This window comes from Mycteria americana, chromosome 13 (assembly GCF_035582795.1).
Source record: "Mycteria americana isolate JAX WOST 10 ecotype Jacksonville Zoo and Gardens chromosome 13, USCA_MyAme_1.0, whole genome shotgun sequence".
NCBI lineage: Eukaryota > Metazoa > Chordata > Aves > Ciconiiformes > Ciconiidae > Mycteria > Mycteria americana.
Genome location: NC_134377.1, coordinates 11,547,474 through 11,570,609, shown reverse-complemented (window position 1 = coordinate 11,570,609; position 23,136 = coordinate 11,547,474). Strand labels below are relative to the sequence as shown.

Here is a 23,136-nt window from a genome sequence, read left to right as displayed (position 1 = left end):
GAAAGGAAGGGGAAGGTTCAGACAAGGGTGTCTGTTTAGTCCCTTCCCGGTCCAGATTTGCCCTTGGACCATCCCTCCGACTGAGGGAAGTGGCACCATCCTCATTTACGCTTTGGCAGCGAGAGACCCAGTCTTGCCAAAAAAGCTCCAGCTTGACTACGGCCTGGAAACTGCCTCAAAGCCCGGGGAGTGATCTGGGTGCAGATGAGAAGAGAACTAGAAGCTAGACCTGGCTTAGCCACGTTGCAGTTTGTTCCCTACAGCTTAAAACCGTCTTCCCCACTGTCCGCCTGAACCGGGAAGAGTCACAGCAGGTCTGACTGCATTCCCGGTGGACAGGGGAATGGCTTGAAGTGAGGTTTTTTTTTTTAGTTTTAAGCACTAATTAGCAGAAATAAAATTGATAATAGAATGTGATATTTTTATTTTTGGTTATCCAGGCAGAGAAAAATGAATTTTTCGTTTGTAATGTCACCATTCTATTCTCTCCAGAAACTGAGTGAACTCCAGGAATCCTATAGTCTGTTCCGACGCTGGTGGGAGTTATAGGGGTGTTTTTAAGTTCAGCACTCCAAAAATAGAGGGAAACTTTGCTATAGGGACACCGACCAGCCCCTCTCCTATATAGCCCAGCTCGATGCACAGATGCTGGCCAGGGAAGAGCCTGAGCGCTGCCATCGTCCGGAGCTGGCGCGGGGACTTGAAGGGGAAAACTAATTTATAAGCTGGATTCCTCCCTGTGTTAGGGGTTAATTTAAAACCCTGTCGAGCCCCTATTTAGGGGTTAATTTAAAAACGATGTTGAGCCCTTGTTCTGGTTGTTTTTAAAGGCAGCTCGTGTGTTGTATTTTCTCCCTCTGCTGCGGAAATTAAATAAAACCAATAAAAGAATATACAAAATTAAAAAAAATTAAAATTTATTTTTGCAAAAAAAAAAAAAAAAGCTTTCTAAGGTGGGGAAAGCCCTGGGGCTGCCCTTGCTGTGTTGGGGCAGGATTTAGCCAGGGCGGTAGTGGGGGGCCGGGTACCCCCGGCGGGCAGTTCCCCCCCCCCGGGATCCGGCCCCCGTTACCGCCCTGTCCGGTTAAACCGCGGGCGGGGTCGGGACCGCGCCGCAGCGAGGGGGCGTGTCTGGGGCGTGGCTATCGCGGACGCCACGCCCCCCGCCGACCTTGTTCCCGGGACGCGCAGCCGCAGCCGGGTCGGGCCGGGCAGGACCGGGCTCATCCTCGCCGCCGCCGCCGGTAAGAGCCCGTCCGGGCCGGGACCGCCTTGCCCTTGCGCTGCAAAGGGGCAAACCTTGTGTTCCACCCCCCCTGCCCTTGCTATGGCGGGCACGGCCCTTCCCGGGCGTCTCCCCCGGGAGGAGCATCTCGTACGGGGGGAGGCAGGGTTGAGCCTGGGGACCTTCGGCATCTCCAGCTTTGTAGCTGGGGACACCTTTGCGGGTAGCAGGGAGCTGCGGTGGCCGCCTCCTCCTCCTCTTCCTCCTCCTCCTCCTTTCTCCTTCTCCTTCGCCACCGGGCCGGATCCGCGCAGCTTTGCAGCGGATGGCAGCAGCGAGCACCCTGGGAAGCGTGTCCAGCTCGTCCCTGGCACCGCTGCTCTGCTTTGCCTCCATCCCTCCTTCCCCACCCACCCCATAAACCCCCGGTCTTCCCCAGATTGCAGCCTCTGCCCCGTTTTCCTCCACTTTTTAGCTTTTTATCCCGCCTGCCCGGCCACCGAGCCACTCTCGGCCAAGGGTGCCGCTTGGCTGGTGCTGAGGGCTGCCCTTTTCCCCGTGGTTTGCTTTTGGGCGGCTGCGGAGGTGGCTGTGGTCATGCAGGCCGGAGCGTGGCCAATGCATGGCATCCTTTGTGCCGTGCTTTCCGCAGGAGCTGCTTGGCCAGCACAAATCTGAGGATCGGGTACCTCCCTCGTGCCGACACACGGCATCTCTGGGCATGGTGCAGGAGCAGGTGAGCAGCTCGCTTGGTTTAAAGGAAGTCGAGCTTTTCACCCTTTTCTGTGTCAATTCAGATCCAGCCCCACCATTGCTGCCACTAGTCAGACCCACGGGTGACAGCGAAGGCAGCGTCCCGCCCTGGAGCTTCCCTCTCCCACGGGACACACATGTGGATTTCCAACCTCCTTTTAATTTCCTTTTGGGATTTTTGTTGTGTCGCTGAATTGCGCAGCGGGTTTAGTGGTTACCCCAAATTAACATTCAAGGGGGTTGAGGACAGCAAGGCGTGACAGGCTGCTGTTCCCATAATTTAATCTTTTTTTGACAAAGGGCATCTGTTACAAAGCGGAGCTGCTCTCCCTTCTGCTTTCATATGGTTTTGATTGAGTGTTCAGTTTCAGCTTTGTCCTGGGAAAGGTGGGGAGGGACTCTCAGATCACGAATGTCTGCGTTTAACACCTACACGGCCCCGTAGGGCAGGACACGTGGGCTGTGCAGATGTCCCAGCATCGCCCAGCTGCCGGGGACCTCGTGGCCCCACAATCGCCACAGCAAGTGGGGACAAAGTTTCCCACAAAGACGTGGGATTCGGGATGGGTGCAGGCTTCTGGGAAGGAAGTTTGTCTTCATTTGTGCTTCGCATTTTATGAAATATCTTGGAGCGTATGCAGTAGGGGAGGGGAGGAAGGAGTTGATAGCGGTGTCTGGGGTCAGGACGGGCTGGTGGGAAGCCGGCAACGGTTGTCCCCCCCATCCTGCTTCCCCTTCCCCACCACCTCCCTGGGGCGAATAACAACCCCATCCCCTTCTTCTCACCCCGCTGCAGAGGCCGACATGACCATGTCCTCCCCGTGCTAGGGCTGTCCCCCACCGCCTCGGTGACCCCCCCAGCCCGGCGGCGAGGATGCGCGCCTGGAAGGCGGTGGCCAGCACGCTGGCACTCAGCGGGGCTGATGTGGTGGTCACCACACTGCTCTACGCCCACGGCCGGGGCGGCCGGGATGTCCTGCAGGACCTGCGGCACTTCAACATCTTTAACTCGCTGCTGGACATCTGGGGGGGCTGCCTCTACCGCAGCTGCGTGCTGCTTGGGGCCGCCATCGGGGTGGCCACCAACACGGCCTATGGCCCCCGGCGCCTCAGGGCATCGCGGACCTTCATCGCCGTCGTCTGCCTCCTCATGGGCATCTACATGATGGTGAAGCTGCTGCTCTACTCGGAGGTGCGGAGGACCATCAGGGACCCCTGGTTCTGGGGGCTCTTTGCCTGGACCTACGTGGCACTGGCAGCCACCTTCGGGCTGTGGCAGCTGCTGGCCTGTGTCACCTCCTCCCGTGAGGCGCTGGGGCCCAGCTCCGAGTCCCGCGCCGAGGCGGAGGAGAGCTGTGACGGCGGTGCCCCTCGGGACAAGCGGGAGGAGGCGGCGGGTCCCACCATCCATAAGCTGCTGTCCTACACCAAGCCGGATGCCTTCTTCCTGGGCATCGCCTCCTTCTTCCTCCTCGTGGCCGCGCTGGGTGAGCGAAGGGACCTGGGGGGGGCCACGGTATGCTCCCTTCCTCTCTGGGAGGGAAAGAGCCATGGTGGGGGGGGACTTGGCAGCACCCCAGGCTTGCTTTTTCGGGTGTGCTGGGTGGCACGTCCGGCATGGGCTGGGTGAAAAATGTAATGAGGAAAAAAAAAAATGCAATAGGGGATAAAATACACTGGGAAGTTAAACATCCCCACGTACCACTAAGGGCTGCGTCTCCTGAGGCATCTCATGCAACGGCTGAGTATCTCCGTGGTGGAGATGGGGTTGTCCATGGGCCGTTGCATTTGGAAATACAGATCCTGTGCTGATCCCGCGCGGTGGGGCTGAAACCCCGTGTCCTGTGCTTGTCTGGCAGGAGAGACCTTCCTGCCCTACTACACGGGGCTGGCCATTGACGGCATCGTCGTGCAGAAGAGCATGGACCGCTTCTCCACAGCAGTGCTGGTCATGTCGCTGCTCGCCATAGGAAGGTAATCGCAGGGGCTAGTTTTGGCCCCGACAAGGAGGAGTTTGGGGTTTTCCTGCAGGAGCTCCTGGTGGCAGTGGTGGGCACGGGCTGTCTTGCCTGCAGGTGCTCCACTGGGTCCCTGCCAAACCCCAGGGATGCACTTTGATTTCTCTGCACCATCCCGGTGTAGAGAAGCCATGGCGGCAGTCACAAGGCCATTGTGTAGCTCTCCACGTCCGTCTGCTGGTGGTGGGGGAGCAGGAGCGGACACAGGGAACGGGCTCCCTGGGGAACGCCGTCCCAGCAGCGCTGCGTCCCCTCCCGAAGCTTGTCACTACTGGGGTTAGGACCAGCTGTCCCTGTGCTGGTAGCACACAGAGGAGGTGTGGGCTGGATTAGCCATCGCTTCCCCGGGTGGAAAGTGGTACCAGCACAGCATTGCCCAAGCCCTTGGCCCAGGCATCGGGGTGTTTGTGTTGCTGAGGAGTGGGTTTCGTGTCCATTGGTCTATAACGTTTCTTATCTGCAATTAGCTCATTTGCCGCAGGTATCCGGGGTGGCGTTTTTACGCTGATATTTGCAAGACTGAACATTCGCCTTCGCAACTGCCTCTTCAGGTCGCTGGTGTCTCAGGAGATGAGTTTCTTTGATGAGAATCGCACAGGTTGGTTCCTCTTTCCCCTTGATTTGCTCTAACCCCTCTATCCCATCCCGTTTTTGTTTTTTTTTTCCCCTTGGTGTGCCCTACCAGCACGTAGCAGATTGGGGCAGCTAGAGACGGCATCCAAATGCTCATGTTCAGAAAGAGCATCAGAAATCTCTTCCCTTTTGGGTGCCTCCTACCATGGGGATGGGACAGGATTGCCCGGCACTCTGGGGATGTCCCATTGCCACTGATCAGCCTGACATCCAGCAGCCCCAAGGCTGACATGTTCATCTCTGGTCATCCCCAAAACACCTGCTTTCCTCCTCCCGTACCGCCCGGCAGAGCCTGCTGGTTGGCCACTCTCCAGCTCTGCTCTGGGCATGGGAAACCTCAGAAGTGTGAAGCTTGCTGGGCGTGCTTGTGGCTTTCCCTGCTTGCCATTCAGTCCTGTCCTGGTCCGTGCCACTCTGGTGTGGTCCCAGCCTGCTGTAACTTTTCCCACATTCAGTTTCTTCTCAGTGATATTTTTAGTTTTGAGGCTGTTGCCATATTTAGCAATCGCTGCATGGTGCCCTGGTAGCTGAGGACACTGGAGATGTTATTGTAAGTGGGGTACGGGTAACCCTGGACTAACACTTACACAAAAGCATGGAATTTCAGCTGGACTCAAACACAGGCCAAGTATTTAGGAATTCAGGGTGATGTTTGCTGGCTGTAACGTTCAGTTCCACCAAAGGACACTGCAGGAGCTTCGCCCCTTGGTAGCTAGACCCACGTCCTCAGGGTCACTTGGGTCAGCTCCAGGCTGCGGGGCACATGGCTAAGCCCAAACAGCCCACTCCAAAACTGCCTTGTGCTCCTCTGCAGGGTGTGCTGCGCCCAGCCCCGGCTGGTCCCGCCAGGACGGCAGGGAAAGGTGCCAGCAGTCCCTGGCGAACTCCTGGAGGGCTCCTGGCATCGTTTAGAAATTAACTTGGGGTTGGGTTGACAGCTCTGGAGGTGCATTCAGCAGCCCAGCAAACACTCCACCCACACACCTGCTGCCCGTCTGCATGCCCACGGGGTACCCTCCGGTGTAGGGTGCTGCCGCAATCCTGTTTGCTGTCCTGCAGCCATCCTTGGTGTCCCAGGGACGTAGCTCATGCCTTCAGATACGTTTCATCTCCCTCGTGCATGCAGCAATTCAAGCTCCTCTGTTTTGCTTTGCATCCACAGCAGTGGAGAGTCGCCCCCTCTCCATGCCACCCTTCGGACCCGCAGTGAGGGGTGGGTTGAATGGGGAGCTCCGTCTGGCCCCTGGCATGGGACATGGGATGTGGCTAGGCAGTGATCTGCTGTGGTGACATGTCCGTGCTCTCCCCTTCCCCAACCCCTTGTTGCTGCAGGGGACGTCATCTCCCGCCTGACATCGGACACGACCATTGTGAGCGACCTGGTCTCCCAGAACATCAACATCTTCCTGCGCAATGTGGTGAAGGCCACGGGGGTGATCTTCTTCATGTTCAGCCTCTCCTGGAAGCTGTCACTCGTCACCTTCATGGGCTTCCCCATCATCATGCTGGTGTCTGATGTCTACGGGAAGTACTACAAGGTAGGTAGGAGAAGCTGGCCTGGCCATGGTGTGCTGCAACAGTGGGCTGTTCCCCTCATGAAGCCATCGTGGAGATTGTGGGTGACCTTGGAGCTGGTGGGACTGATACTCGGGTGCTTTGCTGCCAGCAGCGGGGGCAGGAAAGCAGCATTAAACCTGTATGGGCAGACAAGCGTAGCCCTGGCTCTTACCTTGCTTCATGCTCAGGAGTGGAAGCATCTCAGGTCTGACAGGAGAGGTGGCTTGGCCGTGGAATGTCACGTATGTGCCTGCCTGTCCTCGTGCAGTCTGTCCTCTCCTCTCCCTTTGGAGTGTCTCAGGTGGGGGTTAAACCCAGTGCCGAGCTCCCTCCCTCTGCCTGGGGCTAGCGTGGGCCAAGGGCCATCCCCTGTGGCTAATACCGTGTCCTATGGACCATGTGAGTCCTGCACTGCTGCTCCCCATGTCAGTTATTGGAGCTTTCCACTGTGCCAGGGACATGGTGTGCACGGGTGCTGCCTCCCACAGCCATGGCTCCTCCTGCAGGTCAGGCGCTCATGGGAGGAGTGGAGCTGCCCTTGGTCTCCAGACCTGTCCCTGACTTGGAAACTCCTGGAAGGGCTCCTGGGCCAGGCTGACCCTGTCCCATCAGGGCACTGGGAGCAGCGGCTCTGCCACAGGCTTCCCAAGTGGCCCTGGGCACAGCACTTCACCTCCCGCAGCCCAGGTCCCTCCTTGGGGACAGCACAACTAATCCGTTACCCCTCCTGGCACAGTGTCCCAGGCTGTCCTGAGGTGCGGGATATATCCCAGTGCTCAGCCTTGTTGCCTATGGCCTTGGAAAATGTCTCCGTGCCTTCTTTTCCCAAGCCCAGCAAAGGCCGGGGCGTGCAGGGAGAGGTGCCGCGGGCAGCCTGGCACGCACTGAGCCCCCTCTGCCTCTCCCCGCTCCCTGCAGAAGCTCTCCAAGGATGTGCAGAATGCCCTGGCCAAGGCCAACAACACCGCTGAGGAGACTATCTCTGCCATGAAGACGGTCCGTAGTTTTGCCAACGAGGAGGCAGAGGCGAACGTGTACTGGCAGAAGCTGCAGCAGGTGTACAAACTCAACAAGCGGGAGGCCATGGCTTACACCTACTACGTCTGGTCCAGCGGGGTAGGTGGCCGGCGCCAGGGCTTCCCCGTGCGGGGCTGGGGATGGGCAGGGGATGTTGCTTCGGATCCCAAAATACGTGTGGCATGATGTACGTGCGTCTCCTTCGCTTCCAGGGAGTTTTGCAGGGCAAGCCCGGCCTCGATGTCTGCTGCCTGTAATCCCCTGACTCTTAATTTTTTTTTTTTTTTTTTGCACTCATCAAAAAATATATTCCATTCCCCCTTAGGGCAGCACTGCATTGTGCCACCGAACGGTCCGGTTTCTCTTGCAAATAAGAATATAATTGATAACCACTCAAGGTCGTGGAATACCCCGTGTTTCTGTGTTGCTGCATTGCGTGCCTGTGCCAGCTCATCTCCGGGGCTCCGGCTGGGAAACAGCCGCGGCGTTGGTTGAGCTTCTGCTCAGAAACAGAGATTTTCTGTGTGGGGGTGGTGGTAGGGGGAGGCTGCTGGGGTTTGGGTTTGGGGTTTTTTGAGGTTTTTTGCAAAATGCTTTTTCATCATTCAAGACCAGATGGTTTGGGACTTCTCCTGCATCAGCTGATAACTAAGGCTGTGCAAAACCCTCATGTGCGGCTGCCCTTTCTCTGCACATTCAAGGATCTAAGTAGCCTCTGGTTGGCAAGTTATGGTGCCCTCGTGCAGCCGGGGGAGGCTTTATGGCTTCCCAAGTTTGGAAGCAAAATCGGAGCAATTTTAGCATTGTTTCTGGGCTCCCAGGTGAAGCCAGAACTGGGTCAGCACAGATCCCGCCGAGTCAAAGAACACAAAAACCCTCAAAAACTGCTCCTGCGGGGCTCGTGTAGAAAGAAGCCATTTGATTTAGCACAGCCCTGGTAGAGCCTTTCTCGAGGGAATGCAGGATCTTACGGTCACATCATGGCAGAGCAATAGAGGAGGAAATTTTTCCCCAGTATTTTTGTCTGTGTGAATTTACAGCCTGTCCTGCAAACGTCACACAGAGCACCAGGGCATCCCTGCTTTTCTGAGCACTCAGGCAGTGTGGAACAAAACAGCTGAATAAAGGCAGGGGCTGGTATTTGTCATATCGGAGCTGATCTTTCTTCTTTCTAGAGTAGGTGGTACCCCCCCTGCTGATTTCAGGCAAGAGTTGAGGTTATGCTTCAGGGACTTTTACATGCAAGGAGGATTTTTTGCATTAACTCTTGGCTTGATTTTGTGTTCTAAATTAAAATGTGTCACACTCATATAACAGAAAGTTTATTTTAGTGGTGAGGTGACTGCATATGTTGGATAATTTGAATGTAGATTATTACGCTAGTCCAAGAGAGAAGTTCATGAGACACTGTTATTTCAGATAAATTCTCCCTCCTTGGCTGTTGCCCCTCTGGACTTCTGTTTTGTTGAAAGATCTCAGCCCAGCACCTTAAATCAGCCCATGTACTTGAGTTGTTTTTCCCTTCTCATATCCGTGCTTGCTGCTAGGGCTGTCAGCTGTGTGCTGCCAGGGATGCTCAGTTCGGGGCTCAAAGAATAAATGTCAGCACATGCATTGTGGGCTGTCGTGTGAGTAATTACAAACACATCGAAATGCAGTTGTCCTTGCTGATTTTGGGGGGTTTTCTTGCTTTCAGCTGACCCTCCTGGTGGTCCAGGTCAGCATCCTTTACTACGGTGGGCACCTCGTGATCTCGGGGCAAATGACAAGCGGAAATCTGATATCCTTCATCATTTACGAGTTCGTCTTGGGAGACTGCATGGAGGTGAGTCTGTTTTATCCCTCTGGGCTACCCCATATCAAGATGATATTTGTCTTCTAGAAGGTTCCAGGGCAGTCACAGGGCTAGACCCAGTGTTGACTTCCCTGTGACGCATTTCCTTGGCGCTGTGGCTTTGCCCACTGGTGGGCTGATTCTCCTCTCTGCTCCCCGCTGCCCTCCTGCTGCGGCCTCGCAACCTGAACATGTCCCAGGCAGCTCATCCCCTGATAAGGCAATCGGGACCAAAGGGGTCGGGCTGGCTCTGCTGAAGGGCAGAGTCGTGGCTGCCTCCCAAGCACGTTTCCTGGCATGAAGGATGCAGGGATTACAATGCTGCCTGTTAAATTTCAGGCTTCATTAAAAACTTAATTATATTACTTCCCCCCCCCCCCCCCCCCCTTCCCTGGAATAGGCTGCAAACTGCTGTGTTGGCAGCGCATTAGCAAGATGGGATTGTGGGTGGGATGGTAGAGCCCACCCAGGGCTGCCTTCCCCTTGCAAAGGCGTAAGCTTGGCTAATCAAGGCAGAAATTATCAAGTTGAGGTTTCCTCGCAGCCGAGCGTGGTTTCAGCGGTGCTTCAGCCTTTGTGCAGCAGCAGAGCAGAGCTGGAGGCAGCGTGCCCAGCTCTCACCATCTGTTCAGATGACTGCAGGCTCTGGTGGTGTTTCCAGGCTGTGTTTTTGGTGTGGGTTTGGTTTGGTTTCAGGTTTTTTTTTTTTTTTCCCTCCTGATGGGAGGGGCAGTTGCAGTACAAGCTGTTCTACAGCTCTGGGTTTAATATTGAAAAGAGCCAATGTGACGGAGATTTATTCCAGCGAAGCCAGTGTCAGCATGCAGCAGTTGTAGTTGGGAAAGCACAATGGTAAAGCCACTAGGACCATATCCCGGCAGGGAACAGCCAATTCAGCTGCCAAACGGTTGTGTAGAATGGTCCAGCCTGAAGCTGCTCTGCATTTGAGACATGTGCTAGGGAACGAGACGGCTGCCCCCGGGAGCTGGTGCGATGTGCTGCCGTACGTGGACTCTGTTCAACCATTGGGTTGGGGAGCTGCTGGTCTTGAGCAAAGGGAGATAGGTGGAGGATTCTGGTGGAAGTCTGGGTCATGTATCTCCTGGCGCACATCTTCTCTTTGCAATCCATCTGTTTCCTTCTTCTGTTCCCCTCTGGGTCTACCCATGCACAAACCCCTTTAGATGCCCTTTCCCTGGATACGTCCATATATCCCCTCTGTACACTGCATAGGGGGAAAAGCTTTCTTTTTCTCTGTCTGATGACTGTAGTTCATGTCATGGGAATGCTTCAACCATTCTCCTTACAAGTCGCACTGATTGCCTTTTCCATTGCATGGGACGGTCTCACCGTTGCCTCTTCCCTTCCAGTCCGTCGGCTCTGTCTACAGTGGCCTGATGCAGGGAGTGGGAGCTGCCGAGAAGGTGTTCGAGTTCATCGACCGCAAGCCAACGATGGTGAACGACGGGTCCCTGGCCCCAGACCACGTGGACGGGAAGGTGGAGTTCAGAAATGTGACCTTTTCTTACCGTACTCGCTCTGCAACGCAGGTCCTCCAGGTGAGCCCTGTGGGTGCAGAGCACTCCCCGCCACGAGGCATCACATGCTGCTTCTCCATCACAGCAATAACCGATCCCCAGCCCACAGGAAACGTCAGCTGCCCTTCTGGAGATGCGTAAAGGCAGGCTCGGCGGCATGCTGGAAGGAACAGCGGGTGTTTAGGGCTGGCCTTCCTTACAAGGAATGAGATTTATTAATAAGACCCTTGTTTCCCGCTCAGGCATTAAACACGTCAGCATGGTACAGGGCTTTGTGCCAAGCTGTCTCAGACTGTTTCCATGGGAGAGGGGCTGGGGTCACGGGGAAGAGGGAGGCAGGAAAGAGGTTAGTCTGCTTTGCAGTTTTTAGAGGTCCTGCTACATCAGCAGGGAAATTTGAAGCAATTTTGGAGGCTTCTTGCTTCCTCAGAGCCAGGAGAGGTGGCTGATGTGGCATGTCACCAAGGTGGAGGGTCATTGTGGCTGGATTTCGGCTACCTTTCTTGCATAGTGCCTGAGCCACTGCCCCAGGACCTTGGGAAAAGCCAGGACCTGAGCATGCTCTCCCGTCCATGTTGCAGAATGTGTCCTTCACTCTGCACCCCGGCAAAGTGACGGCGCTGGTGGGTCCTTCGGGGAGCGGGAAGAGCTCCTGTGTCAACATCCTGGAGAACTTCTACCCTCTGCAAGACGGGCAGGTGCTGCTGGACGGGCGTCCCATTAACATGTACGATCACAAGTACCTGCACTCAGTGGTACGAGCGACTGATACGTGTATTCTAGCTATCGCCTGCTGTGATCAGAGGGGATGGATGGTAGCGTTGCATGTTGCTTTGGATTTGATCTGGCAACTTCTGAAATGTCCAGAAAGCTGGAAGTGGTCCAGGAAATGAATTCAGATAATTTGTGGGGGTGGAAGGGAAAGGGATGGAGAATGGTTTCATGGGGAGGGGGAAGTCTTCCGAAAACAGAACAAGAAACATGTTTTGTTTTGTATTTTTTGGCCAACGCAGTAGAAATATGTTTTTGGTTGTTGGATTAATTATCATCTAAATTGGGTTTGGAGAAGTGTTTTGCATTCCTCCAGCACTTTCTACCTTAAGATCTTAACGTAATTCTCAGCTAATGGGGAGTTAAACCTCTCGGGATCCTGGCAGCAGCTGGAACACTGGAGGGATTGGGTGGTTTGCCCAGGAGAGGGGTCCAGGCCCCTCAGCTCCCATCTGTGTGTCAGCACAGATCAGCCTTCATCTCCTCTGCAAGTAACTGCCTTCTTTTGTTTGCCCCCAGAGCAAATGGCCTCACCAGTCAGCAGGAAAAACTGAAAACAATTGATCAGAGACAGGCTGGAAAGCCAAAGTCAGTGTGACTAATTTACATTCCCTGCCCGTACTGAGCGAAAATTAAAAGACAAGCAAGCCTTTCAGTTTAGAAAGCCTGGTGTGGTGTTAGGAGCATGGGGAGAAGTCAATTAAAATATGACCGTGTCCCGCTGGCTCTCTTCATGCCCAGTTCTGAGCAATAATTTGGAGGGTTCAATTTATTTCAATATTGAGTGTTTGACAAAACAGGCTGAATGTGAGAGTGAGCAGCAACGGCTGTAAGGTAAGACAGGGAGGCTGTTGCTAAGCAATTAAGGAATTGCGGCAGCTATGTCCGTAACTTGCTAATTTTGGATTAAAAGATGCAGGAGGGCTCACTCACGTGGCCCAAGCGTGATTACTGGCCTTGAACGCAAAATCAGCAAGCCCCTGGGAGAGGCTCTCTCCAGCCTGCCTTGTCCCAGCAACTGGTTTCCCATACTGTGAAAAGCAAAAAGTGATGGGAATGACAGATCTGGAGCAAAAACGTAGCAGGGTCTTGGAGGGGGAAGCCCCCAGCATTGCATCGGTTTTCTTTCCTGTGAAACAGCTTCCCAGCAGACAGCGCAAACTGGGCTGGGGCTGCCGCTGGGCACCCTATCGTTAGCGTCCTCACTGGAAGCTCACATTGAGGCACTTCTATATCTTGATTTAATGGTGAGGCTCTGCCCGCTTGAGTCCTTACCCTGCAGGAACAAATGACGATGATCCGAGACACCGGCCAGCGTGTATTCTGCTCCCAACCCCCTGCTCTTCCCTTCCTTTGTGCAGATCTCCCTGGTGAGCCAAGAGCCAGTGCTGTTTGCCCGCTCTATTGCGGATAATATTTCTTATGGCTTAACTTCAGCCTCCTTCGAGTCGGTTGTTCAGGCTGCCCAGAAAGCCAATGCGCACGCCTTCATCACGGAGTTACAAGACGGCTACCACACAGGTACCAAAATCCCTCCATTTGCACTTGAAAGCATTTTGTGCCCATGGAAGGCAGAAACTCTTCCCTTGGGTGGAAAGTCAGGCAGGTAGTGACGGACACAAGTCCATGGCAGCTCGGAGGCGGTTACTGTAGAGGCGGTTACATGGGGAGGTGCAGCACCCTGGCTGCCTTTTGGGGTGACTGAGCTGTTGCGGGATTTCTGAGCCCATACCGGGAGAGTGTTTCTGCTGCTACCCTGTGGCAGTGGGGTTAGTGTCCTCCATCCTGTCCGGACCAGTCTGGCTCCCGGTGCCTGGCAATGTTATGGAGATATGGCACTGGCGGTCTTGCCATTTTTCAGTGCAGTGATCAGGAGAAAAGCCCAGAACCCAAGCAGTTAGCTGTGTACCACGCCGCCTGCATGGGAAGAAAATAAACCTGTGATAAATCCACAGTAATAAAAGCTGATGTGTTTGTGACAGTCAGACTTTGTGAGGAGGCAGGTCAGACTGATGATGGTTTGTGTTTATGGGAGCCAGCAGAGAGGTCCCGGTTTCCCATCGCTGCTGCCTCAGTTGCACACCCTCCAGAGCCCGACTTGCAGGGAGAGATGGCAGCGACGCAGTTGCATGAGCCAGGGCAGGAGGGGGGCTTGGAGTTTGGATGATCTCCCAGGCTAGGGGACTTCTCCGCATTGTTTCCATGAGCGTCAGTGCCTCAGACCTTGGGACAACAGTGGAGAACTTGCTGCTGGAGGGAAGGACTGCAGCCTCGGTGGTGTTTAACTCATTTAAACTGCTCTGCCAAGCGAGCAGAAGCAGAAGAGTTTACCTGGTCTTTGCTTCAAACCATGACGCCATCCTGATGCTGCTGGCTGGGACCTGAATTTGATGGCAGCTCTTGATTTTTATTTTGACCCCTTTCCTCTCTTTCTTGACCCAACAGAGGCAGGCGAAAAAGGAGCCCAGCTGTCAGGTGGCCAGAAGCAGAGAGTGGCAATTGCCAGGGCCTTGATCCGAACCCCCCCCATCCTAATCCTGGATGAAGCTACGAGCGCGCTGGATGCGGAGAGTGAACATGCGGTGAGTAGGTGACTCGGGTGTTTGGGCCAAAGAGGCAATCTGCGTTTGGAGGACAGACCATAGCTGCAATTTGCAGCCTGTGGACAAGCTTAGTCTTGACATGGTGCTATCAGAGGTTTGGGTAAGACGCTAATTCCTGAGCAGGAATTTGCTTCCAACACTGCTGTAGCCACCAAGAAGGGAATAATCCTGTGCTCACAGCAGCTGATGCCTGACAAACCTGATGAGATAAGGATCTTTGCCAATTTTTGAAATGTGAAAAGTGTTAACTGGCATACAGCAGCACTGTGCAGCCTTTTAGGACAGGATACGGAGGAAGACCCTAAAAAATGGTACTACAGCAGGCAGCGTAGGACTGCCCGAGCTAAAATCCCAGCTGAGGCACCAAAGAAACCATGCTGGCAGGAAACGCCCTGAGCTTGCTGTGAATTGAGCTGGGTTTATCTGGCTGGGATGTGTCAACCAAACAGCTCTACAAGCAGCAGTTTGGCCTCGGTGGTTTAATGACATGAGGGAAAGCAGTTCAAGGTTGAGGTGTGAGGACGTGTCTCCCGGTTCTGGAGGATGAGGGCTGCCGGCCCACGGTGTGGGGCAGCGTGAGCATCTGACCTTGGAGCAGCTCGTGGGCTTGCGGGTCCTCAGCCACGTGTGTGGTATCTGATGCCAGCCAGAGGCTGGTTTTGGCTAGCCAGGGGTGTCAATGTGACATGTGGCCTGGTGGCCATCTGCCTGCCTTTAGACCTTAATGCCATTGTCCATCTCTTGGCTAGAAAACAACTCTTTCTTGCTTTGCCTTGATACCCCCAGGAAATAGCCCCACTTTTCTGAGCAGCTGCATTTACCAGCTATTGGCTTCCTGCACGCCATGCCAATACCACGTGGCCTCCAGATTTGGGGCCCAGTTCTAACAAGAACCCAGCTTGCAGGATCAGGCCTGGCAGTGCATGTGTGCGTACCGCACCTGCAGGCTGGCTGGACTGAGACGGTCTTTTGGGCTGCACAGCGAGAGCTGGGAGCTGGGGTGGACATGCTGGTGCTGGTAGTGCTGCAGGGAGTCTTGTGTCCTCTGTGTAGCCAGAGGAGAGCAAACCTCCCATCCAGAGGTTTCTTAACACAGACCACAAAGCTGCTGTTCTTCCTTGCAAAGCAGAGCCAGTGACGCGCGGGCACTAACGTCTTTTCCTCCTGCGCAGATTCAGCAGGCGATTTACGGCGACTTGCAGAACCACACGGTGCTTGTCATAGCTCACAGGCTGAGCACTGTCGAGAAGGCACACAACATCATTGTGCTGGACAAGGGCCGCGTGGTGCAGCAGGGCTCGCACAAGGAGCTGATGGAAGAAGGAGGCCTTTATTCCAAGCTGGTGCAGAGACAGATCCTGGGGCTGGAGGGGGGTGGCGCGGACAGTCGCCAACCCGCAGCCCGGGGGGATTCAGCAAAGGCGACCGGCGGGCTGGAGGAAGAGTTCAGGATAGACCATTCCCTGCCGGCCGTGGCACAGGACGATTACAACAACACGGCTCACAAGTGAAAGCGGCGAGGGCCGGCGCTCGAGACGCTTGCTGGGACGCCGAGACAGGAGGCGGCTTGCCGACGGGCTCGCGTGCTGCAGAACGACGCCCGTTTGCTCACTCCACGCGCGTCACACACCCGTGCACACACAAACACACACTATAGAGCTTCCTGCATTACAGTCCAGCAGGCCGATGCCGGCTGGTTAAACAGGGAAACGGATTTATTTGAGGGAGTTGGGTCTTCAGCAATTCCCAGCATTTCTACTGGGTTTCTTTTCTTACTACCAGTAATTCCTCTCGACTGGGACTTTTCTCCCATTGATATGCATGTGTAACTGCTATTAACTGTAATGGATGTTAAATGCATGCATGGAGGGGAAGATTGAAAACCCCTTCAGGAATTTCAGGGGGTGGCTTTTGTGGCTGGATAGAAAAACACTGACTGTAAAATGAGGTCCTGCTCCCGCTATCAATCTATGGGGCTAATCCAAAGTCTGCTGAAGTCTGTAGGGAGCTCCCTTTGGCTTCGGTGGAAACTGGATCGCTCCAATGGGGCTGAACGCTGGGAGAGTTTTGCACTGAGTGCCTGCAGGCTCAGGCTCACAACCATTGCTGCTGAGCTTGTATCACGTAGTAACCATCCTTGCTGGAACGAGCCAGGGGACCGGGAGGCAGATGTTGCTTTCAGATTTGCTCTTGGTTCTTGGTGGGTGTTTGTTTTTAAGGATGAAAAGTTTTACCATAATTGGGTTAGGTTTTGGGGTTTTTTAGTTTGGGTTTTTTGTTTTGGGGTTTTTTTTGGGTTTTTTGTTTTTTTTTTTAAATATATTTGTGTGCACTGTGCAATGTCTGTCTGGCTCCAGCATCCACTGAAAATTGGCCTGTTATTTCAGAATTTTTTTAACTCACAACCCCGGTGCTGGTTTGAAAAAAAAAAAAACCACTACTAAAGACAGGCATAAAATACTAAAAGACAGCACTTTATAAATCCCACCAAAGCTTTGTTCAGCTTCAGGCCATGCTAGCGACTTCACTGCATGGGAAATCCCTACAGTCACTTCCCTTGAAGTCTGACTTCAGCTGCCTGAACTTTAAAATGTGTTTCTTTGAATATTATTTATTAACTTACTTTTAGTATGAGGAATAGAAAGAAATATGTTGCTCCTAGCCCTTTTGGGTAACGGCTCTGGCTTAGTAGTGTTATCCTGCCATAGACTGGTGAAGAAACCTATGCAGCCAGGCAGGTGCTATTGAAAAATAGCATTTATATGGGGAAGACTGACTTCAGACTGTGCATAGTTAAGAAATTATCTCAAGCACTTTAGCTCTCATGTTTTCTGATATTTGAATGCTGCTGTGTTTTACTTTTCGGCAGTTTTGCATTTTTGTTGTTGGCGATGTTTTGTTTTTGTTTAGTGATGTTTTACAAACTCTTTAGTGTCCTTGAGGAGGGATGCTCAAAAAATAAAATACTACCTCTGCCACTCGACGTCGAGCCAATCTAGTGGGGGTGTTTTTTGCATTCATGGTTTTCAAGGTAATGTTCATCTGAGATGATGGCTGAATACAGCTGAACACTGCACATGTTTTGGCTCCCTTGTGGGGAATGACAAGAAGAACCTACAGAGAATTAGGTATGTAAAAGACTTCAGCATCTGATAATGGCTGTGAGCCACAGCAGTAGGCATAACCTGTTTAAGAACTTGTTTTCATCCCAGATCCCATCCAGTAGTCAGTCTCACACGAAAGGGCTGGCAGTCCAACCCGTTCTCAAAGCACAGTGTTTTGTGACTGGAGTCTTTTCAGCTGCTTGCTTTTGTGATATGATAAAAATCTGTGCCTTGGAAGAACGAGAGCTCTCTTTGTCTTATCTCCCTCCACTTAGGAAACCTCTGTTGTGCTCTGAACTCCACAGTTCACCACTCCAGTAACTGGCCAGTACATTCCTGCTTGATGAAAATTTGCACTGTGGGTATGAAGAGGTTGGGGGTTCCACCCACCGCCGAAGGGCAAGTGATTAATTCTGCATTTTTATCAGTACCTGTGAGCAGAATGTGGCCAGCGGTTCATAGGAGTGGAAATAGCTTCTGCTTAATTGAAAAACTGGGGAGGAAAAAAAAAAATGGATTACCTGGGAACTAGGGAAGCCGACTCACCCTGGGAAGTGCTGGTAGGACAATGCTTGTTAGTACAAGAGATGCCAGAAAAGAGAATTTGATCGTATCATGTGTGTCCCTCCCAGGCAGTGCTGCAAAAAGGGGAATTAGAGGATACAATTGGATTAGTTTTATTGCAAAGACTACAGTGAATTTCAGGAAAGGAGCCCTGCTTCCCAAGCCTGTTGTGATGATAATCCCAGCATTGTACTCCCAGGTCAGGTCCAAACAGCTTCAACTGAAATGGCACATTGGAAATGGCAGGTTGTCTCTGCTGGTGGCACCAGTCCAAGCTGATAACAGGGCCCGACTTTGTTCATTGCCACAGGTGCTGAATTCTCTCTTTTGCATCCAGATAACTCAAGGCTACTTTTCCACTGAGCCTTACATCTCGTGGCTTGGACAAGTCCTTTCATTGTGCTGTTGGTGTGTGACAAGTGGATCTGCCTGTATGCTAAAGCCATGAGGGTTTTCTTATGGCCTGGAAGCCTGGTGGGAGCTCCACACACCACCAGGGATCCAGCAGTATTCATCTAATGCAGACATTTCTGCTGGCCCAGTACAAACCCTGTGACTGTACAGAAAATCCTGCTTTTCAAAATCATTCCAACTATGACTTCTTTTTGAAATGAAAACTGGGGTCAGAGATGCCCTCAGCAATGAAGATGAGCTTAACCCAGTGCAGCAGTGGGAATTGCTCCAGTGCTGGGGTATGAGCCAACTCCTGGAGCTGCCTTGTCCCTTGGGCCTCGCTGCCTGTGGGCAGTCTCTGTTTTTCAGGTTATTCTCCTGGAAACAAGGCCACTGTTCCCTCTGAAACCCTGAACTGTAGTATTTTGTGGCTCTGGGTTTGCCCAGAGTTGACATTTACATGGGAACGCGAACAAGATCTGTTCAGGAGCTTCTCAATTACAGCCATGCAGATAAAAAGTTTCTTCTAAAAAGGAAGAGTATTCTCTGCAGGGAACTCAGATGGGTTTATCTGAAACCTTAACTCAGGGAGCGCAGCTTGAAGACCGTCATGGCAGAGTTGGAAGCAATTAGGTGTTTGAAAGCACAAGTGATTGCAAAGGTTGACTGTATATTCCATAGCAGGTTGTTTTCCTCTCTATTAATAAGCTCTAACCATTCCCTGTAATAGGTATAACCACAGCTTTATTTGATTTAAACATTGGAGAACCCTATCCAAGATGAAGTTCAAGAGTAGATCCTATAGTCCTACCAATTCCCCAAGGACATGTATTTACCCCTGTACCTTTGCACAGACAAGGTATGTGGCTGACTGACCCAGTAAATGAGAACACAGTGTAATGGAAAAAACGCAGCTGTGTTTATTCCAACAACTTGTCTCCCAGTGCACCAGCCTCTGCCTCAATAAGCAACTGTGTTTGTTCAGTGGCTGCGCTTTCTAGGCCTTCAGCAGGTCTGGAAATAGCACAAGCAAATAGAGTGCTTCTAGCTCAGGTTCAGAGATGTGTCAGTCTGGGGGGGAAAAACAGTATCTGCCTTTTCTACTCTAGCTTCACTATGAGCTGAAGGCAAAGAAAGTATGTGCAGGTATATAAACCTGCTCCTCTTCTCATGCCTGTGGCTCCTTGAAAGAAAGGAGAGAAGTACTAACAATTAATTCTTGCTCTCTCAAACAGCAGGACCATTGTTCTCTCTCAAACAGAACCGCTGTTTCTCTCCCAGGATTCTGAATATGCAGGTCATTTGCATGTGTGAAGGAATCTAGATTATGAAATCTAAACAGAAGTATGGACTGTGATTAATATATAGAAGGAAACTAAATTGCAAATAAGCCTGAAAACTTGCCTGTCCATTGAGCAACCAGACTAATAAGGGTTAATAAACGCCAAAGATTAGACTTGCAAATTCAGTCTCTACATAACCAACCAGTTTTTCCAGGAAAAGAAAAGAAGTTGTTGTGAAGGTGACTTGCAAAATATGTCTAAATCTAATAAATATGCATGGGTACGGTGCTACTGACCGTAAAAGGATATAAGGTGACAGAAGGAAATCCAGGATCAAGTTTAAAAAGAAAAAAAAATAAAATCTAACATCTAATTTAAACTAGGCTGGATGCCAGTTCTCCCCAAGACTGAAGCCTGACTCCTTATTCACCATGACATGGTTTCCACTGTAATCTTCCCAATATTTTTGTTCCATTTCTCCTGTAATAAGTAGAGTTCTGTACTTTGCCTGCTTACAGTTTTAATGTTCATGAATACTGTCACCCTTCAAAAGGATTTTAGCAAAGGCAAATAGGAACTGGGGCTTGGTAGCTGATACATCTCAGCCTGCAGCACTGCAATATTTGATAATCCCTGTAGCCTAAAATCCTGGTTTATCTGCAATCCTTCATATTCTGTCCAAGTGACATGCTATCACAAAACCTTTATCTTTCATGAAAACTGCTGAATGGAAAGGCACCTTCCTACCTGTCCAAGTAGAATATATAATTATAAAAAAGTGGCTGACCCCTACCTTGTCTCTCAACCTCAGCTGCTTTTCTGGCAAAACTTGAGAACTCAATCACATGCAGATGCTGATCAAAGTACTCAAAAGCAGACCAGATGTTTAATAGAGACACTCCTCTCCAACAGCCCCAGAACCCAAACATATCTACATAGGGAGAAGTGGTATTTTTAATATATGTTGTACTTGAGCACGAATGCTCACAACAAATTAGTTCATTTGTGCATTTTGTGAGGACTTCATTGTTCTGCATTATGCGGCTTCTAACTTTAATACAGATTACCATTGACTAATTCAAATAATCCATTCCTTGATGTCTAGAGCAGTGAACTTCCATCAACCCCATGCAACATAAACAAAAATTAGATAGTTACAGAAAAGCTCCTTAGAAGGTCACTGTAAACCATCTTTCCTGACAGCATATTGACAATACAATTATTATCATACTGTAGTGCCCTTCACCAGAGATACTCACCCAGAGTACCCCTACAAGCATTATTCAGTGTGAACTTTTCCTCTCCACTTTCAGCCTGGGACTGAGCGGTTATTATTATACCTCTTTTTAAGCAAAAGGCACTATGATTGAGGGAAGCTGAGAACTCCATTCCGGATCATGCAAAAAGGTAGTGGTAAAACTAGATTTACAACATGAAGCTGAGTCAGGCTCTTCTAAACCACACTCCCCCCATACCAATTATTTAGCTATGCTATGAAGTTAAAATCACTAATGTTCTTGGGAAGAAAGGGCTTCTTTTAATCCCTCAACTAATTCCTCTATTTGCGTGTGTGTGTGTATATACGTACGTGTGTATGTTTGCATGTGCAGAGTTACAACCTGGTTTAACACAAAGGTGTAACTCTATCTTTTTGATGGCCGTGTGCAAATACGGTATATGATATCATGTTGGCATGGCAACTATCTGCTGGTTTTAAATAACAAGGTCAGGCTGTAGTGGCCGTGCAAACCCATGTCACTGCCAAGGGGTACAGCTGCTTACTCATCTGTGCTCCGAGCAGAGCACCCCACACAAGGAGGAGTTCAGCACATACCACAGCAACAGGCAGGTGCGTTGACGTGGATGAGTGGACACATGCCCGTATCACTAATCACCTTCTCCCCACCCTAAGCAAGCTCAGCTCAGCTTCCTGCTGCACAAACATCTCGCTCTTACCTGCCTCTGAATACATTCCGTTTGCATCATGGTTGTACAGTAGCTTTGCACTAAGCAGCCAGAAGGCCAGGAAGCCTTCCTCTAGCAGTGTCATGTTGTTGGTCTTTATTACCTGTGGATAATAATGACAGAGGGGACTTTGGGGGGGGTGGGGGGGGGAAGGGGTGAGAGGAATGGAGAGCTGAGTTTAGTTATAGTACAAAAGAACAAACATATAGCTGTCATGTCTTCATTCAGTTCTGCCAGGAAGTACCGGGTCACTTCCTGAATGTAACATCATTACATTTTAATAGCATTACATCAGAGATTGATTCAGTTCACTATATTGATTTTTGTTTTTCCAGTTAGATCAAAAATGGCAGCTACAAAGGACAATGACCACATGGCCATTCCCTGCCCTGTTCCTTTGGCTCATGTGCTCGTTCTGGTTCTCTCTTTGGTGTTACACACACAGAAACAAGCACACCCATGCCCACGATCCCCTAGCTACAAAAGCAGGCCAGGAAGGTGGTGCATGCCTAGAGATGGATACAACTTAGGCTATGTTAACACAATTAATTGTTTCCAGGCATAATTGGCTTTATTAGCTATGCTAACATCAGTAGTAAGTGGGGAGTTACTGCTCCAAACTGTTACCACAGAGTGCCTAGTAAAGTGTTGGTGACTTGACAGATGTAAATTAGAACAAAATTTAGCTATAATGTTTTAATTGATGCAGAGCTTTTGCTACATTACATTTCAAAAGTATTTAAATTCACCATAAAACACATTTGATAGATCATTTCTTGACCTTCACTCTTAAAGAAGAAAGTGCTTAAGATGGGCAAAAAGACCTAGCACCAAAGCTTGGCAAGATACGATTTTTAGCTATTTTTAACCTAAATAGGTATTCAGCCTAGGCTTGAGAACAATAATGTAGTCACTCTTTTGAGATTTACTGTAGCCAAGTCCCAACCTGGTAAGGAAGCGCGAGTTAAATAATTTTGCTGATTTTCCTTCCTGATTTACAGCTGTGCAGTTATAAACAAAAGGAGAACAAGCATGCCTACAATACTTCCAGGTAGGAGCATTGTAACTGCCTGTATCTGGTGTTGACGTGAAGGCTCAGAGCTCAGCTCTCCACGTCTTGCCGGGCATAGGGCAGAGTCCGCTCCCCGTGCCGGTCTGTGAAATGAAACTGGTCGGTGAATGAAACCGCTGAGCCCCAGCCATCCCAGCCAGCCGTCTGACCTCCCGGCTACTCCAACAGCCGCCATCCCTCGGGACGCCGAGGGCCTCGAGCACCGGGCGGCATCACATGAGCGAGGCAGACAAAGCACGCTCTGTGAGGGGCTCTGCGGGCCCAGGCTGAGGCCCGGCGCCTTTAGGAAACGCCACTCGGCCTCTCTCAGCGGGCAGCCTTTCCCGGGCCAGGCATTGCCACCCCGGGCCCCTTCTCCTGCCCCGCTTCGGGCCTGGGGGCTGGAGGCCTGGTGCGCTGTGACCCCATGGTGGGCTTTGTCCAACACGGAGAGCCCCAGACAGGCTCCCCCGAAGACCCCCAGCCTCCCCCTCTCCCCACCGCCCGGCTCGCTCTGGGCGCTCCCGGATCCCCTCAGGCCACCCCGGCCTCACCCCCCGCCAGCCGCCCGCCACCCCCTTGGGCACCCGCCTCCCCTCAGCCGCGGGGACCCCCCGCCCCTAGCACCCTTTGGTATCGTCCGCCACCGCGCCCACCCCCCCAGTTGCCCCCCCGACGCCCCGCCCCCTTGGTACGCCCCGCCCCGCCCCGCGCGCTGCCGCCCCGCCCCCCCCAGCAGGGGGCGCCGAGGGCGGTGCCCACCCCGGGCCGGGGCGACACCGCCGCGGCACTTCCGGTTGGCGGCGGCGGGAGCGGGAGTGGGAGCG

General features: G+C 52.0%; 1 protein-coding gene across 3 annotated transcripts; it reads left to right on the top strand.

Annotated features, from left to right (window-relative positions):
• Positions 1-1,166: 1,166 nt before the first annotated feature.
• ABCB9 (ATP binding cassette subfamily B member 9) lies at positions 1,167-16,938 on the top strand. 3 transcript variants are annotated; one of them, XM_075516268.1, is made up of 13 exons: positions 1,187-1,244; positions 1,878-1,961; positions 2,775-3,465; positions 3,838-3,952; positions 4,464-4,594; positions 5,962-6,167; positions 7,105-7,302; positions 8,900-9,028; positions 10,408-10,596; positions 11,157-11,330; positions 12,708-12,867; positions 13,792-13,928; positions 15,122-16,938. In XM_075516268.1, the coding sequence occupies exons 3-13, from the start codon at positions 2,853-2,855 to the stop codon at positions 15,458-15,460; spliced, it is 2,391 nt and encodes a 796-aa protein (XP_075372383.1). In that variant the 5' UTR covers positions 1,187-1,244; positions 1,878-1,961; positions 2,775-2,852; the 3' UTR covers positions 15,461-16,938. The 3 variants fall into 3 exon arrangements, with proteins under 3 accessions (XP_075372384.1, XP_075372383.1, XP_075372385.1); XM_075516270.1 differs by having other exon boundaries at positions 1,230-1,244; positions 1,811-1,961; XM_075516269.1 differs by lacking the exon at positions 1,878-1,961 and having other exon boundaries at positions 1,167-1,244.
• The last annotated feature ends 6,198 nt before the right edge of the window (positions 16,939-23,136 follow it).

Coding starts and splice junctions, on each gene's coding strand:
- ABCB9 (XM_075516269.1), top strand. CDS start 2,853: ATGCGCGCCTGGAAGGCGGTGGCCAGCACGCTGGCACTCAGCGGGGCT. Junction 3,466..3,837: donor CCTCCTCGTGGCCGCGCTGG/GTGAGCGAAGGG, acceptor CTTGTCTGGCAG/GAGAGACCTTCCTGCCCTAC. Junction 6,168..7,104: donor TCTACGGGAAGTACTACAAG/GTAGGTAGGAGA, acceptor CGCTCCCTGCAG/AAGCTCTCCAAGGATGTGCA.